This window comes from Pelodiscus sinensis, chromosome 26 (assembly GCF_052426305.1).
Source record: "Pelodiscus sinensis isolate ZL-2025 chromosome 26, ASM5242630v1, whole genome shotgun sequence".
Lineage (NCBI taxonomy): Eukaryota > Metazoa > Chordata > Testudines > Trionychidae > Pelodiscus > Pelodiscus sinensis.
In genome coordinates this window covers 10,113,440-10,128,476 of record NC_143077.1, presented here as the reverse complement: position 1 = coordinate 10,128,476, position 15,037 = coordinate 10,113,440, and the positions used below count along the sequence as shown (strand labels likewise).

The following is a 15,037-nucleotide window of genomic DNA, read 5'->3' as shown; positions in this document are numbered from 1 at the left end:
TTGCTGGCTGTTAAACCACACAGGAATCAATGGCAGGGCTCTCGTGCAATTGCATGGGTGAGTGTGCAAGTGAATATCTGTGTGGCACACTCCCTACCTGACGGGAAGCAGTGCCAAATTGAATGAAGCTCATACGCTGCAGGATGCAAGTCTCTAGCTTGTGGTGGTGCTATGTTTAACATAGGTGATGGCATTCAGTTCATTAGCATCCCTGTGCCAGAGAGTCTTTGGTCTGAGCTGCTAGGACTGGAACAGGCCCATAAAGGCTTATTTCAATTGGTACGCGATCCCGTGACTTTCCTGCAAAGGCTAAGTACCTGCCACCGCTAAAGCTGGCTGACCTAGTCCATTGAATCTGCCCCTTTTTGCACAGAACATCTGGGGTTCTGTCCCCTCTGGTGATTGATGGTAGCATTTATCCACAAATACGATTACATTTCTAGCCCCCATATGGCAAAATGCTCCTGTTTCAATGGGATCAGGATGTCGTCCTGTATCTGATAAGTCTCTGAGCAGAGTAGCACAGAGGAGTAAAATACCCCTCCATGGGCTTGATTCTAGATCCATAGCAAAGCATGTAAACCTAGAAAGGCCTGATAGTCCGGTGAGGTGACTGGCCTCGCTGATCTCAGTTTCAGCTGGCAGAGTCAATTAGGGATGTTAACATGTATGTAATTTGTTAACCATGTAACCTCTGACATTTTCAGGGGTTAGACACAGGGTAGCAGTAAGCTCCCTGGGAGCTGGTATACTCCAGGAGCTGCCTTTTCAGCCGGCTCCCTGTATGTACAGGCTCCCGCCTGCTGCTCTGTGCTGCTGCCTCTGATACAGAGGCAGCAGCACGGAGTGGCAGGCAACTTTCTGAGAGTTGGACTGGAAGCCGCATGTTGCTCTTTGGGTAATCAATTAAGCTCATGCTTAATTAATTAAAGCTCATGCTTTAATTGGCTACCCATTTAAATGGCTACACTTTCACATCCCTAGAATCCAATAGAAAGGGACAGTTCACATGTATCAGGGCTAGAGAGTTAATCCTGTGACTGTTCGTAAATCTCTCAGGGTATGTCTACACTAGCTCATTAGTTCGAGCTAGGCAGGGTAATTAGGGCAAGCGGAGTTGCAAATGAAGCCTGGGATTTAAATATCCCGGGCTTCATTTGCATGTTCCCGGGCGCCGCCATTTTTAAATCCTCCTTAGTCCGAACTCCGTGCCTGCAGCTACATGCAACATGGAGTAGGTAGTTCGAATTAGGATCTCTAATTCGAACTACCTACTCCATGCCGCGTGTAGCCGTGGGCACAGAGTTCGGACGAAGGGGAATTTAAAAATGGTGGCGCCCGAGAACATGCAAATGAAGCCTGGGATATTTAAATCCCGGGCTTCATTTGCAACTCCGCTTGCCCTAATTACCCTGCCTAGCTCGAACTAACGAGCTAGTGTAGACATACCCTCAGGGTTTCACCCTAAACCAAGGGTGGGCAAAAATCCAGACACGGCTCACCAGGATTTGCTCATGGCAGGGCTCCAGTGCTGTATTGACCTGCACCTCCAGAGGTACGGTCGCTTGGAGCTAATCAAGGTGAACCACAGCTGTCCTGTGGACTGGTTACTGCCCACTGTTGTCCTAAACTATGGTCCTTACTGAGCTTGATATTTATAAAGATAGAGAGATATATTACTTTTTAAAAATAATCGCTGCATGTGTTTCAGAATAAACAACATGTAAATTATTTCAATGTAACAAAACAGGCAAAGCCTTAGTCTTTGCTAAGTATCTGCAAAGTATTTATGTTTTAAGCTTAAACCGCGAGTTCACAGCAAACTAAATGAAGCCTCCACAACAAAATCCCCAAATCTCTCAAACCAGCCAACCCTAGTTTCTGTCCACTGGAAAGAGTGGATAAATTAAAATAACGTTTATATGGAAGGAGGGGTGGGGAAGTTCCTTTCACAGCATGAGTGCTGATGGTAAGTTTCATTTGGCTGGGATTCAAATCGTTATGGAGGCCCCCCCTCCCAAATGGGCATTGTTTATCGTGCAAAGAGCAATCAATCGTTTTTCGTAACGAGATGATTGGGAAATAATTGGATCCTTTTTTCTGTGAAGATTCAGGGTGAGGTTTTTTTTAAAGTCCGAAATGCCGGTATCTTAGATTTTCAGCTTTGTAATGAAAACTTGCACCAGTTGAAAACAAAAATAATTATTTTCGATGCACATTTCCATTTGGTCAAAAAGCCATTTTTAATTTTCAAAACAATTCAATGGGAATTTTATGCCCACCTCTGTTTATTCCAGTCTCTGCTATGATGGTCACTTGGGCAGAGCCTGATTGTTCTTAATCACTGTAAGCAGTAGTTGGGCCTGCTAATAACTCTGCAAAGATCAATGGTGATGCTTCGACACTATCTTAACTTAACAGTTAACTGGTTAACTGATTAATTGGGATTTTACATCCCTAGTTCCCAGATGCTTCTGTCTAACCATCCATCCCTGTACATCTCTTCTCTGTACCAAGATAAAGCGCCAGAGTTGTAATATTCCTGCATTGGTGACACAGGCTGTGTGGGATTGGCTTCCCCAACGTTAATCAATCTTAGGAAAAACAGCGAGGAGTCCTGTGGTACCTTCAAGACTTAACGCCTTTATTTGGGCCTAAGCTTTCGTGGGCTGGGACCCGCCTTGTCAGTTATGTGACGTGGGAGCTCCTGTCTGGCAGGGATATACACCCATGCAAAGATGGGAGTGTGATGTCACGTTGGGGAAGACCAGGTCTGAGATGGTCCATTCAGTCAGGGTGGATGTGGCCCACTCTCCACAGCTGATGGTGTGGCCACCAAAAAAGGGGAAATGACTCTTTGGCAGGTGTATTGTCTGGTGTACTGACGGTCTCCATCCTTTTCTGTTCCAGCCTGTGACCAGCTTGCCCTGGGGGTGGTAGCAATATTTGGGCCTTCTCAAGGCTCCTGTACCAATGCGGTTCAGTCTATTTGCAATGCCCTGGAAGTCCCCCATATACAACTGCGATGGAAGCATCACCCTTTGGATAACAAGGACACTTTCTATGTCAACCTTTACCCCGACTATGCTTCTCTCAGCCATGCCATTCTGGACCTTGTACAGTATTTGAAATGGAGGTCAGCTACCGTTGTGTATGACGACAGTACAGGTAGGTGAAGGGAGAGCAAAACAGCTCCTCTATTGTGGGTTCCGTTTTTTTCCCCAGTCGCCCTCAGGAATGAAATTCTCAGCTTGTCCCAATTGGCGCCAGTTCCATGAAGGCAGCAGCGTTGGCGTCAATGTACGTGAGCAGAGAATCTGGCCCGGAGTTCTGCCACACAGACACGGAGCTCTGTAACTGAGCCCTGGAAAGCCGTTGTGGCCTGGCTCATCCCATCAAATACAAGGAAGAGGCGCTGTTGCTCGTGGAGCAAAGCACGGCTTTCCAGCTAGGAACCCGGGGGGTGGCTGGTTCAAGAGCATTTCACACAACCAGACAGTTTTCTTAGTGGAAGTGCTGAGGAGAATTCAGTGCGATATGGCTGCCGGCTGGGGCATGTTCAGATGCACTGCTGCTTCCATTTCGCACAAGGACACGTGGCGTTATCTCTGCCCTCTTCTCTTCACTTTCTTCTTGCCGTGCTAGATCCTAATAACTTTAACTAGCTGGGGCCAGCAGAAAATTGTGCTTTCTCCGGAGGAAGGTAATGAATGAAGGGGTAGAATAAAAAGTCTCCGATTATTTTCTTTTTCTGGCCACAATTATGGCAGTAATATAATATGACAGAGGTGAGGCGCTTCTCTTCAGATTGGAATTAATTATCCCCAAAGAGTCAGTTTAACTCAAGTCTCAGTTAATTGGACTTTTCCTCTTCTTTTTTTTAATCTATGCACAGTGAATGAAGCAGATTTTTAAGTTGTGAGCTGGCTGGTTGTCATGCTTTCTCTTTTCCCTAGATCACTTGCTCTTAACTTGAAGGGGCATGACCCCAAGGTCATGGAGGTCATGGAGGTGGACATGACTGTCCTGGCAATCCCATATGGCCCAACAGTGGTGGGGGTGTGAGGGGGAAGTTTGCATACTGGTTAGCTCTCAGCTAGATGGAGGGTGGGCGTTAGGAACGTGGTTCCTGCTATAGTAAACGTTGCAAAACTTCCTGAGATGTGTTTGGAATTTTAATCCACAGCCCAGCTGCACCCGGTGTTTGGCTAGACATTTTAAAAATGCTGCATATCGGGAAGGGGAATTAACTTGTGAAATCAAAGTGTGAATGAAAATTAAGTCGCCCAGTAAAACTTTTTGGAGGAACCCAGTGGAAGTGGAAAGCTAGTGGCAAGAGCAGCCTGCCCTACGTAATGCTGTGGTTTTTGTCTTTTGGAAACTCTGTTGTCTAAGGCCTGATAAGGCTGCAGGAGCTTATCATGGCCCCATCAAGGTACAACATCCGACTGAAGATCCGCCAGCTGCCCATCGACACGGAGGATGCAAGGCCCCTGCTGAAAGAGATGAAGAGAGGCCGGGAATTCCGCATCATCTTCGACTGCAGCCACTTGATGGCAGCTCATATCCTCAAACAGGTGAGCACCGGAAGGGCTGCAGCATGAGGGGTCCCTCAGTTACAATGGGAAGTCTCTAGGGAATTCATGCTCATTTCCTTCACAAGAAATATGGCATTTTCACAGCTGCAAATGGTTGGCTTGGGCTCTTCCAGGCAATGTGGAAAGGCCCCTTCCTCTACTCTTGATTTGTACATCTAAAAATCCAGACTTTCTACAAAGACCTATATTGCAAGATGGTCTGGTTTCACGGCAGAACACTGGACACACATTGGAGCTGCATTGGTAATCCCGACTTGGCTCTTATGCATTCGTATTCAAATTAAGGCTGGCCAAAAACTTTCCATCAAATCTTTTTGGGTGCAAAATTAGGCTTTGGACTCAAATGTTTCAGAAAAGTGTCTGACTTCTGCAGAACATTTCAACTTTTCTTGAAACATCCCCCCACCTCGCCACCCCCAATAATAAAGTAAAAATGTATCCATGGAAAACTCAAAATTTTCCACTTGATGGAAGGGAAGAAATCTGACCAGCTCTAGTTAGAACGTAAATCCAGATCCTCGACTGGTATTAATGGGTGCAACCACCTTGGCTTGAGTCTTTAACTATATCATCACATGCCATTTCTCAGGAAGCCTCTGTTGCAAGTGGCTCTCCGGCCCTGCATGAGTGTAACATTCGTTTCTCCCTCTGCCAACCAATGTATCAAATAGAATTCTGCTCTTGGCCACTTCTGTCATTGTTCATTTAGGCCCGTCCCTGCGCAAATGTTCTATTACTTCCTGATTTCATGTCGTCTTTCCATCTGTCCTGCCTCGGGCCCTGTAGGCGCGCACACAGGAACGTTATACGAGCTGCTACATTTTGGGAAGGTCTGTTGTGAGGAAAGCATGTACACACATCTAAGAACATTTTGTAGAAAGCTACATTTTGGTTCAGGTGTGTACACACACACACACACACACACACACACATGCATCTGTTCATAATTGGAATTCCAAGATGACCCCATTTCTTGGTCTTTTGATTGGCATGTTGGATAAGTCTCCGAGTTTGAGCCTAGATATCTGTGATTTCCCATTGACCAGCATTTTTCCTATGGCTTGATTTGTGCCTGTCATACACCAGCCAGCCTGGACTTCACCCCTTCCTCTCCCCCTTCAGTAAATGCCATTATAGTAAGAAATGTCTGCCCTGGGAGAGTTTAAAAAAAATCAGCAAATGTAAGTGTAATTTATCCCATCTCTAGGAGACCCAACATATTGTTTAAATAACTTTTCTGCCCTTGAAGGATTAAGCAGCCCAGCGCACAGGAGAGGGAATTCTGCGAAACCCCAGTGCTACTGCAAAATGAGGGGAAATGGCCTGAGGTTGGAAAGCCAGGGAGGGATTATTTCACAAAGCATCCCCAGCCTATTATTTTAACACGCTGTGTTTGGTGCTGTTCACTTATTATGCAGTTTATTATATTTTATTGTGCCATCTGCTCTGCTCATCACTGTGTATCAAGGATAAAGGGTGGGTGGGATGGGAGTCGGGAAGCTGATAGGTTCCCTGTACATGGTTGGTTTTTTCCACCACCGCCCCATTCAGGAAACTGAGAACCACTGCTGTAGAGATTATAGGCAGAGACCCTAGTTTTAATCTATTGTACATTATGGGCCACCTATGCAACTCTCTCTGGGTGCGTCTAGACTGGCAAGATTTTGCGCAAAAACTTGCCAGCTGTCTACACTGGCCGCTTGAATTTGCGCAAGAGCACTGACTCTGTAATGTACAAAATCAGTGCTTCTTGAGCAAATACTTTCACTCTCCCGCTCGGGAAAAAGCCCTCTTGTGCAAGAATACTTGCACAAGAGGGCCAGTGTAGACAGGGAAGAACTGTTTTGTGCAAAAAAGCCCCGATGGCTAAAATGGCGATTGGGGCTTTCTTGCGTGAAATCGCGTCTAGACTGGGCACGGATGCTTTTGTGCAAAAGCATCAGTGCTAATCTAGACGCGCTTTTGTGGAAATACTTTTAACGGAAAAACTTTTCCGTTAAAAGTATTTCTGCAAAATCATGCCAGTTTAGATGCAGCCATTGTGTTAAGGGAGCCACATCCATACAATATATATCCTTCCTGAGGATGTCTCATGGGCTGCCTCTGTGCTGATTGGGCCGCAAGAGGCCTGTGGTTAGTGGGTTGAGAACCACTGCTGTAGAGTGGTGCTGGTTGTCCATGATCAAGCCCCAAATGACCTTAAGAGCTCTGAAGGAGTGTTACAAACTCCTCAACGGGCGTTTGTGTGTGTTTGCACCAGCACTGGTTTAGCAGGGACAGAATTCCCTGTTGTGTACCATTGGTTCTCAAAGTTGGAAGGGGGTAGATTGAGGAGCCGGCGGGGGAGAGGTTCTGCATCTTTACTGACTGCCAGAGAGCATCACGACACTCGTGAAATAGAGCCTTGCTCTCCATAAGATGGGCTAGGGAGATTGAGTCCAGTCAGCTCTTCCCTTGTAATTTCTACAGGCCTCTACACCACTACACAGTGACTGTGAAATAATGCCAGATTAGAATGGTAGGCTTCTGTTCCTTTGCATTAGAGGGGTGGGATGGTGCGTGGGGCAGGGAGGACAACCCGAAGTACAGGAACCATGCTTCAAGCATCACATGTTTGTGCAAAAGGGATACAATTCAGAATCAGGAATAATACACAGGACAGGTTGAACCTCTCTAGTCCAGCACCTCTGAGACCTGACCATTATGGGACCAGAGAATTTGCTGAACCACGGTAGTTCAATATTGTCTAGCAGCATTACCCACCCTTCCACTGCTCCCTGGGCTCTTAGAAGATATTCAGGGGTAAATTAGAGCTAAATCACAGCACAGAGTACTAAGAGCCAGGACTGGTGGCTGTAAACAAACTTGCTGGGACTGCAGGAAACTTGGCCATGCCCATAACTGGACATCCAGCCAACTAAAATCATGCCGGACCATGGATGTTGCTGGGCATAGAGTGCCGGACTAGAGAAGTTCAACCAGTAGTAGCTTCTGCGTATTATTCCCTTCTAGGTCTACGTCTAGACTGCATCTCTCTGTCGACAGAGGGATGCAAATCAAGCACCTTGAAATTGCTAATAAAGCATGGGATTTAAATATCCTGTGCTTCATTAGCATAAACATGGCTGCCACTTTTTTTCGAAACTGAGCTTTTTTGAAAAAAACCTCGCAGTCTAGACGCAGCTCTGTCGAACATAAACCCTTTTTCGACAGATCCTGTAAACCTCATTTTTTGAGGAATATAGGATCTGTCAAAAAAGGGTTTATTTTCGACAGATCCGCACCTAGACTGCTGGTTGTTGTGTGTGTGTGTTTTTTTTTTTTTTTTAAAGTTCCATTTAAAAAAAAAAGTGGCGGCCATGTTTATGCTAATAAAGCATGGGATATTTAAATCCCTGTTTCATTAGTCATTTCAATGTGCCTAATCTACATCTCTCTGTCGACAGAGAGGCGTCGTCTAGACACAGCCTGGGTTACTTCAATAAACATGCCAATTAAGCCACACGAAAGTTTGATCTACAGCTTTTGCTTCCTGTGTCAGGACAAGTGCTCTGAGTTCACCTATTGCACAGCACCGATTTGCCATGCAGAGGAATCCTGCCATGCTGCCCCCTTCAATAACGTAGCTTGAGGACAAGATTTCCAAAAGTGACTCCTGATTTTTCGGTGTCCAGCTTGAGATGCCTTGACAGAGTCTGATTTTCAAAAGTCTCTGCAAACCAGGCCCGTAGGAGGTGGCCCACTTTGGGCATCCTGGATCACATTTGAAAACCTGGATCCCAAACCACTTAGCATCTGCATTAAAAATATCCCCTTAGCAATTATAGCATCAAGGTAGCTCAGAGTTTCCCATGGCAGTAATTTTAGACCACACTAACCCATGGAGGACTATCCTCGTAGCTCCAATAGCACAGAGAACACATAGGAAACGACCACATTCCCCGTCAGCAGGTGGGGCATTTCCTGGGAGAGTGCTGGAGAGTTAAAGTTTTTACTAGTTTATCCTCTTGCCCTATAATTTGGCTAGAGAAGTGAATCCAACATTGCCAGGTTTCTTTCATCTCTGCTCACTAGTTTGGGAACACACCTGCTCTCTGAGCCTTGGTCTACCCAAGGGGGTTATTTCAAAGTAACTCCCTAATTTCAAAATAAACGGAGCATCCGCACTATCAAGCCCGTTAGTTCAAAATAGCAGGCTGGTTACAGGCAGTCCCCAGGTTACGTACAAGATAGGGACTGTAGGTTTGTTCTTAAGTTGAATCTGTATGTAAGTCGGAACTGGCATCAGCCGCTGCTGAAACTGATCAGTTTCAACCGCGGCTGAATCTGGATGCCAGTTCTGACTTACATACAGATTCAACTTAAGAAACCCAGGCATCCCCAAGTCAGCTGCTACTGAAACTGATCAGCAGTTGATTCCAGGAAGCCTGGGGCGAGCAACTCTGCCTCGGGCTTCCTGTAGTCAGCCGCTGGCCAGTTTCAGCAGCGGCTGACTTGGGGACGCCTGGGGCAGAGCAGCTGGGGTGCTGCTGGGTTGCTCCAGTAGCGCGGCTCCTTGACGCTACTGAAGCAACCCAGCAGCACCCCAGCTGCTCTGCCCCAGGTGTCCTGATTCAGCTGCTGCTGAAACTGACCAGCAGCGGCTGAATCAGGACGCCTAGGACAGAGCAGCTGGGGTGCTGCCGGGTTGGTCCGGAGCGGCGCTGCAAAGACCAGGGAGACGGAGAGCAAAGCTGCGGAGCATGGCCGCAGTGGGACAGCCCGGGCGCGCTTGAGCTGTCCCCCTGCGGGCGTGCTCCGCGGCTTTGCTCCTGTCCCCCTGGTCTGCTGGGGGGGGGTCCAGCAAAGCCGCTGGACCCCCCCAGCAGACCAGGGACACCAGAGCAAAGCCGCCGCCTGGGCGGCTTTGCTCCCGGGCAAACGAGCAAAGCCGCCCAGGCGGTGGCTTTGCTCGGGTGTCCCTGGTCTGCTGGGGGGGTCCAGCGGCTTTGCTGGACCCCCCCAGCAGATCAGGGAGACCGGGAGAAGCTTTTCTCACCCTGGAGGACACGGGTGGTGACCTGCCGCCCGTGAGCTCCGGGGCGAGAAAAGCCCCGTTCGTAAGTGCGGATCCGACATAAGTCGGATCCGCGTAAGTCGGGGTCTGCCTGTATTTTGAAATCTGTACTCTTGCTTTCTTCAGGGAATAACGCTAATTTTGAAAGAGCAGCAGTGTGGACGCTCCAGTGCTGCAATTTTGAAATAATGACTCCCCAAAGTTATTTAAAGTAATTGCTCTTCAGTGCTTCTTGGGGCTTTAAGTCAAGGCAGCCCATCCACAATAATGGAGCTGGCCTTCGAGGACGGACTTACTATTTTTATTTTGTTATTTTGGGAGTTATTTTGAATTCATTTATTTCTAAATTTCCTGGTGTAGACACCCCCTGAATGCCCAACTGTTTTCTCTCTTCCTCCTTGGCAGTTGTTTGGCAGTGGATTGCTTAACTCCTCCTCGTCATGGTCCTAATTTCAAAACCGCTCCCCCTCTCTTCCCCGCCAGATGTTTGTTGACACCCTGTCTACGTTGTTCTTTTAACTTTACAAAAGCAGAGGCATTTTCTACATTCAGACTCAATGTGTTGCACCAGTCGGAGGCTGGTGGATGAATCTGATGGCAGGATTGGGCCCCAAGATATTAACATTTGCCATCAGGAATGACTTGGAGAATTACAGCCTCGTTGCTTTCTACCTTGAAATTGTCTACTTATACCAGAGACCTGATTGTTTTTGCATTAACAGCACCATGTTTTTTAAAGGCATCCGGGTCAAGGGAAGGAATTCAAGAGAACTTCCCACTTCAGATTCTGAGTTTCTAAGCCATGTGATCTGGATTGGCCTTCTTCCCATGTTTGCTAACCCCCTGCTTCTTTTCAAACTGTCCTTCTCTTCCTCTGAGATAAATTCTGCCCTAATAATTTTAGCAGAACCAAACAGAAAGCAAAGAGAAGCATGCGTTCCCTGAGGTTAGCGGAGACAGGGTGGCTGTTTAAAATGTTAAAGGACTCCTAAACTTGCTTTCCCTAAAAGCACACTGAAACACTCAAGGCCCTATCCAAAAACTCACACATGCCTTCTGTTTTTGAAGACCTTTCCAGGAGGTTTCCTTTCCTAGATACACTATGCTCTGCTGCCAGGGGAATGGATTTGGTACTTCGCTCCAGGCACTTTCTGGTCCAAAAATTGCTGTTTGGACCTTTTTGCTCCCTTTGCATCTCAAAGATTAGCTGCAGAAGGAAACACTAAAATATTGCCTCTGTTTGTTGGACACTGCTTTACACCTGCCGATTCAAAGATGCTGACCTGGTATTTCCCCGCAGACTGAAGGAGTTGGGGCAGCTATGAAGAATAAAGTCGGTTGGTTTTTTTTTTTTCTGGAGATTTGTGGTTCCAGCTCCCTGCCAGAAACTCTCGCCCTTTATCCCATCCAACTGTTATGATTGACTGCACTGCTTTTTGGAAATAGCGAACAGTTTCCTGGGTGCCGTCTCTTGCTCTCACTATTGCTGGAGCTGCTTCACTCCATCAAGCAGTTTTAACTGTATACTAATTGATTTGACTTCCTTGATAGAATAATTCAGAACAGCTGCCTGGCTTCCCTCCACTTTCCTTGCCCTCGGACTTTCACTGACCCCCAAAATATTCCCAATTAGAGTTCCAAAGGCTAATGATAATCCCCTGATTATGTGCAGAAAGAAGGGGCACAGTCACTTTTGAATTGGTTGTATGAACTGGGTAGACAAATGCACAGTAATGCAAATACAAACTTAAGGTGTAAAAAGCTATACTCTTCCCTGTGTCAGATCAACACACAGCAGCCTTTCTCTGATACATGGGCTGTTTGCCTGTCTGCATCGGTTTTTATCATGTTGCCCATCTCCATCATGTCCAAATGCCTTGAGAAGTAAACACTACAGAGTATCTTTCTCCCTCTGTTCCAGCCAAGCCAGCAGCGGCAAGCTGAGAGTCAGAGTTGTGATGTCACGTGGTATAGGATGTGGGAGGATGTGCAACAGTTGCAATAAAGTCTGGATTTTTCTCATTGCTGGTGCTCTGTCCCCCATTGAAAGCTTGTTGTGCTCAGCACCTGTTTATAACGGGTCGCAAGGGTCTTAAAGTTAAGCTCATGCTTTAAGAAGGGGGGGGCGCAAAGGGGGCAACTACCACGGTGCCCAGTGATTCAAAAGGGTCCGGATGCTGCTGTATTGTGACAGCTGTGCAGGATGGAGTCCTGGGCTTTTTAACTAGCCGCTGGAGCCCTAGCCCCACCCCTTCTGCCAGAGACCCCGCCCCTTCCTGGAGCACAGAGCCGGCCTCCCCAGCCTTGCCTGGGGGCACGGCGAGTCTCTCGCTCCTCCGCTTGTGAGCTTTGCTGAAACAACCCAGAATCCAAATGCGTTTCCCGGTTTATCTCTCTCTGCATGTCTCGGGCCTTTCGGTGTTTTTCTTTCACTCGTTTACCATCCATCTTGCTAACTCTCCTCTCCCCTCCCGCCCCTCTTCTCCAGGCCATGGCGATGGGAATGATGACCGAATACTACCACTTCATCTTCACCACTCTGGTAAAGTATCCAATCGATGCCACTCCCTGTCCTGTCCCCGCGGGCCGTGAATGGAATGTGAGCAGGTGCTGTGTGTAGTCCAAGAGCCATACAGAATGCTTTTCTCTGGGGGTGTCACTGTGGGAGTAGGGAAGGGAGTGGACGTCTATTAACATACCAGTGACCAGGAGGTTTTACTTAGCTTTGGTCTAAAGTCAGGTTTTTTGGGTTTTTTTAAACCCGCCATCTCACTGAAGCATCACATCACAGCTCCCGATAACAGACACCTTGATTCTCCTCTCACGCTGCTTTTCACCTCTCCACCACATTCGTTTCTCTGGAGTTACTCCGGATATGCATGAGTGAAGGCGCGAAGAGAGCCAGGCCCATCACATAGATTCAACAATTTCTTCCCATAATTTTGATCTCTGTGCGACTGCTCTCAGGCCGAAAGCTGAGCCTTGTGCACAAGGGCCTTATCCTTAGGGGATGGGATTTGTGGGTGCTGAAATTCAACTGTCGATGGGAACCTCTCTGCCTGAGAACTGCAGCCTAATCCTCCTCCCGGCAGTCAATAGTTCTACATGGCAGGTTTATTTTGCATAAGAACTCCTCATCTTGAAATTCTCTTCAGTCTCATTAAACATGGGCCAGTTCCCCTCTGACTCTGAGACATCTTTCTTGGCATGTGTTTTATTTTAGTTGTTGTTGTTTTAATTTAGGATGTTATTGTCTAGGACTCTCTCTCCTGAATTTGGTATAATGTTAAATTCATTTATCTTTCCCCTTTAGGAAAGAAACATAATAGACTAACCCTTAAAATGTGCCCAACTTATTTTTCAAATGCAAAAGACATTTTAATTACTCCGACTGCCATTATCTATTCCAGGCAGCTTTAAGCAGTTCCCAGATAACTTCCTATTAATCAGCCCCAGCTGAGCCTAGTACATCTCGGGTAGGTAAAGCCTGGAGGTGTGTGGGGCGGGGGAGGGGGAAGAATGATAATAAATTAATAGATAAGCAATCACAATGAATGCCACTTTCCAGAAAGAAGTTACACCATGGGGAAGATGTTTTAATCTACTGTTCCTGACGGCAATGTTTTCCTAGCGTGTCATGCACATTCTCCAGCTTCGACTGCACTAGCCCCATGGGGTGCTAATGAATTAGTCTATGTTGTGATGGTGAATGTTTCTGAAAGGTCCCTCGTGCGGGCTGAGCGCACGGTATTCGCTTTGCTCCTCGGACAACAGTTGAAGCATTCCATGCCATGTGTTGAGTTCGGCATGCAGGTCCTCCTCCCCGCCCCGCCCCCGATCTTCCTCTGAAGAGAAATGGGAGCCAGGATCCTGCAAGATGCACTGAGAGGCTGTTTAGTGTCAAGCAGAAGATTGAGGGTTGAATCCAGCAAGATGCTTGGTACTTTCAGGTCCAGTTGGGATCAGTGGGACTTGAGACTTGTAGGATGGTGTCCATACAAAAGGCAATCTCCCTACTGCAGCTGGCTGAGGGTAGTTGTAGCCTGCCAAATTATATCTGCCCTATTCTATCTTGTTTTTAATAGATAGCTAGTAACGCAAGGAACCTACAAAGTTAACTTTGTAGCTTTAGCAAAAATATATATGGAAAAGATGGTAGCTTTATTAATAAGTTAAGCTTTATTTTTTTGGTATTTTCCAAGAGAGCTAAGTCTAGACGGCATCCCTCTGTTGGCAGAGGGATGCAGATTAGGCAGGTCGACATTGCAAATGAGGCCGGGATTTAAATAAGCAGCAGTCTACAGGGGGATCTGTTGAGAAAGAAAGCCTTTTTCGACAGATCCTGTAAACCTCCTTGCAGGAGGCATAAGGAATCTGTCAAAAAAATCTTTCTTTCTCAACAGATCTCCCTCTAGACTGCCGCTTTTTGCCGACAAGGTGCTGAGTTGGCAAAACGTGGTGGCCATTTTTATGCAAATTGGGCACGGGATATTTAAATCCTTGCCTCATTTGCAATGTCAACCTGCCTAATCTGCATCCCTCTGCCGACAGAGGGATGCAGTCTGGACATACCCGAGGTGTGTTAGGCAAGAGATTTTTGTGGCGTGACTGGTTATTTCTTAATTTTAATTGGAACCAACAGGAAAATCTGCCAACTAGTATTAACTGGTTTTGAAAAACTCAGGTGCCAGATTTCCTGGATGAAACCGCAGGTTCCTGCTTCTTTTTGGCCGTTCTGGGATGTGACCCAAGAAAATGTCATTTATGTCTCATACATATTAATGGACTCCCCTCCGTATTTTTTCCAATCTGAGATAGCACCCACAGAAATCTTAGGGTACCAAGCCCAACTCTGGGCAAGGGGTTGAACATCCGGAATATTGTGGTGCCAAAAAGAGTATATAGACCCAGAAAATTGGGAGTTTGGGGCTGCTGCTTCAGCCCTAGCTGACAGGGCCCATTCCGGAGCGTTGTTTATCTTAAGGTCAGAAACCAAATACTTATCTCTATTCTGTCTGTATTTCTATCTTGCTTCTCTTATTTTGTTTAAGTTTTGCTTTTAAGTTTTGCTTTTACCTACTCCAAGGCCTTTCAGGAAAAGGGAGGCTGGTCCTTCCATGCCCAGCCTTTGGAAACATTAAGATCCTGTGGATATAAGATATTGTTAAATGATTAATCTCCGTATACCTAGATAAGTTTTAGTTTGATTTTGTTAATACCATCTGGGGAAGGTATTCAGTAATCTGTGTTCTTACTGCCATATTTGTTGTAGTTTTTATAATCATCATTCCAAGTGGCAATAAAATTGGTTTTCGTTGCATTTCCTGATTTACAGTGTAATTGCTGTCGATCGTCTGCAGAGGGGGAATCTTATGGTTCCACC

At 46.6% G+C, this 15,037-nt stretch overlaps 1 protein-coding gene across 2 annotated transcripts in view; it reads left to right on the top strand.

The window, feature by feature from the left end:
* Positions 1–15,037, top strand: part of GRIK3 (glutamate ionotropic receptor kainate type subunit 3) — a 314,080-nt gene that overhangs the window by 175,174 nt on the left and 123,869 nt on the right. For both annotated transcript variants that reach the window (XM_006134255.5, XM_075908606.2), the window contains exons 3-5: positions 2,911–3,168; positions 4,396–4,577; positions 12,143–12,196. In XM_006134255.5, coding sequence (XP_006134317.2) covers positions 2,911–3,168; positions 4,396–4,577; positions 12,143–12,196 — 494 coding nt within the window. The remainder of the gene's footprint in view (positions 1–2,910; positions 3,169–4,395; positions 4,578–12,142; positions 12,197–15,037) is intronic.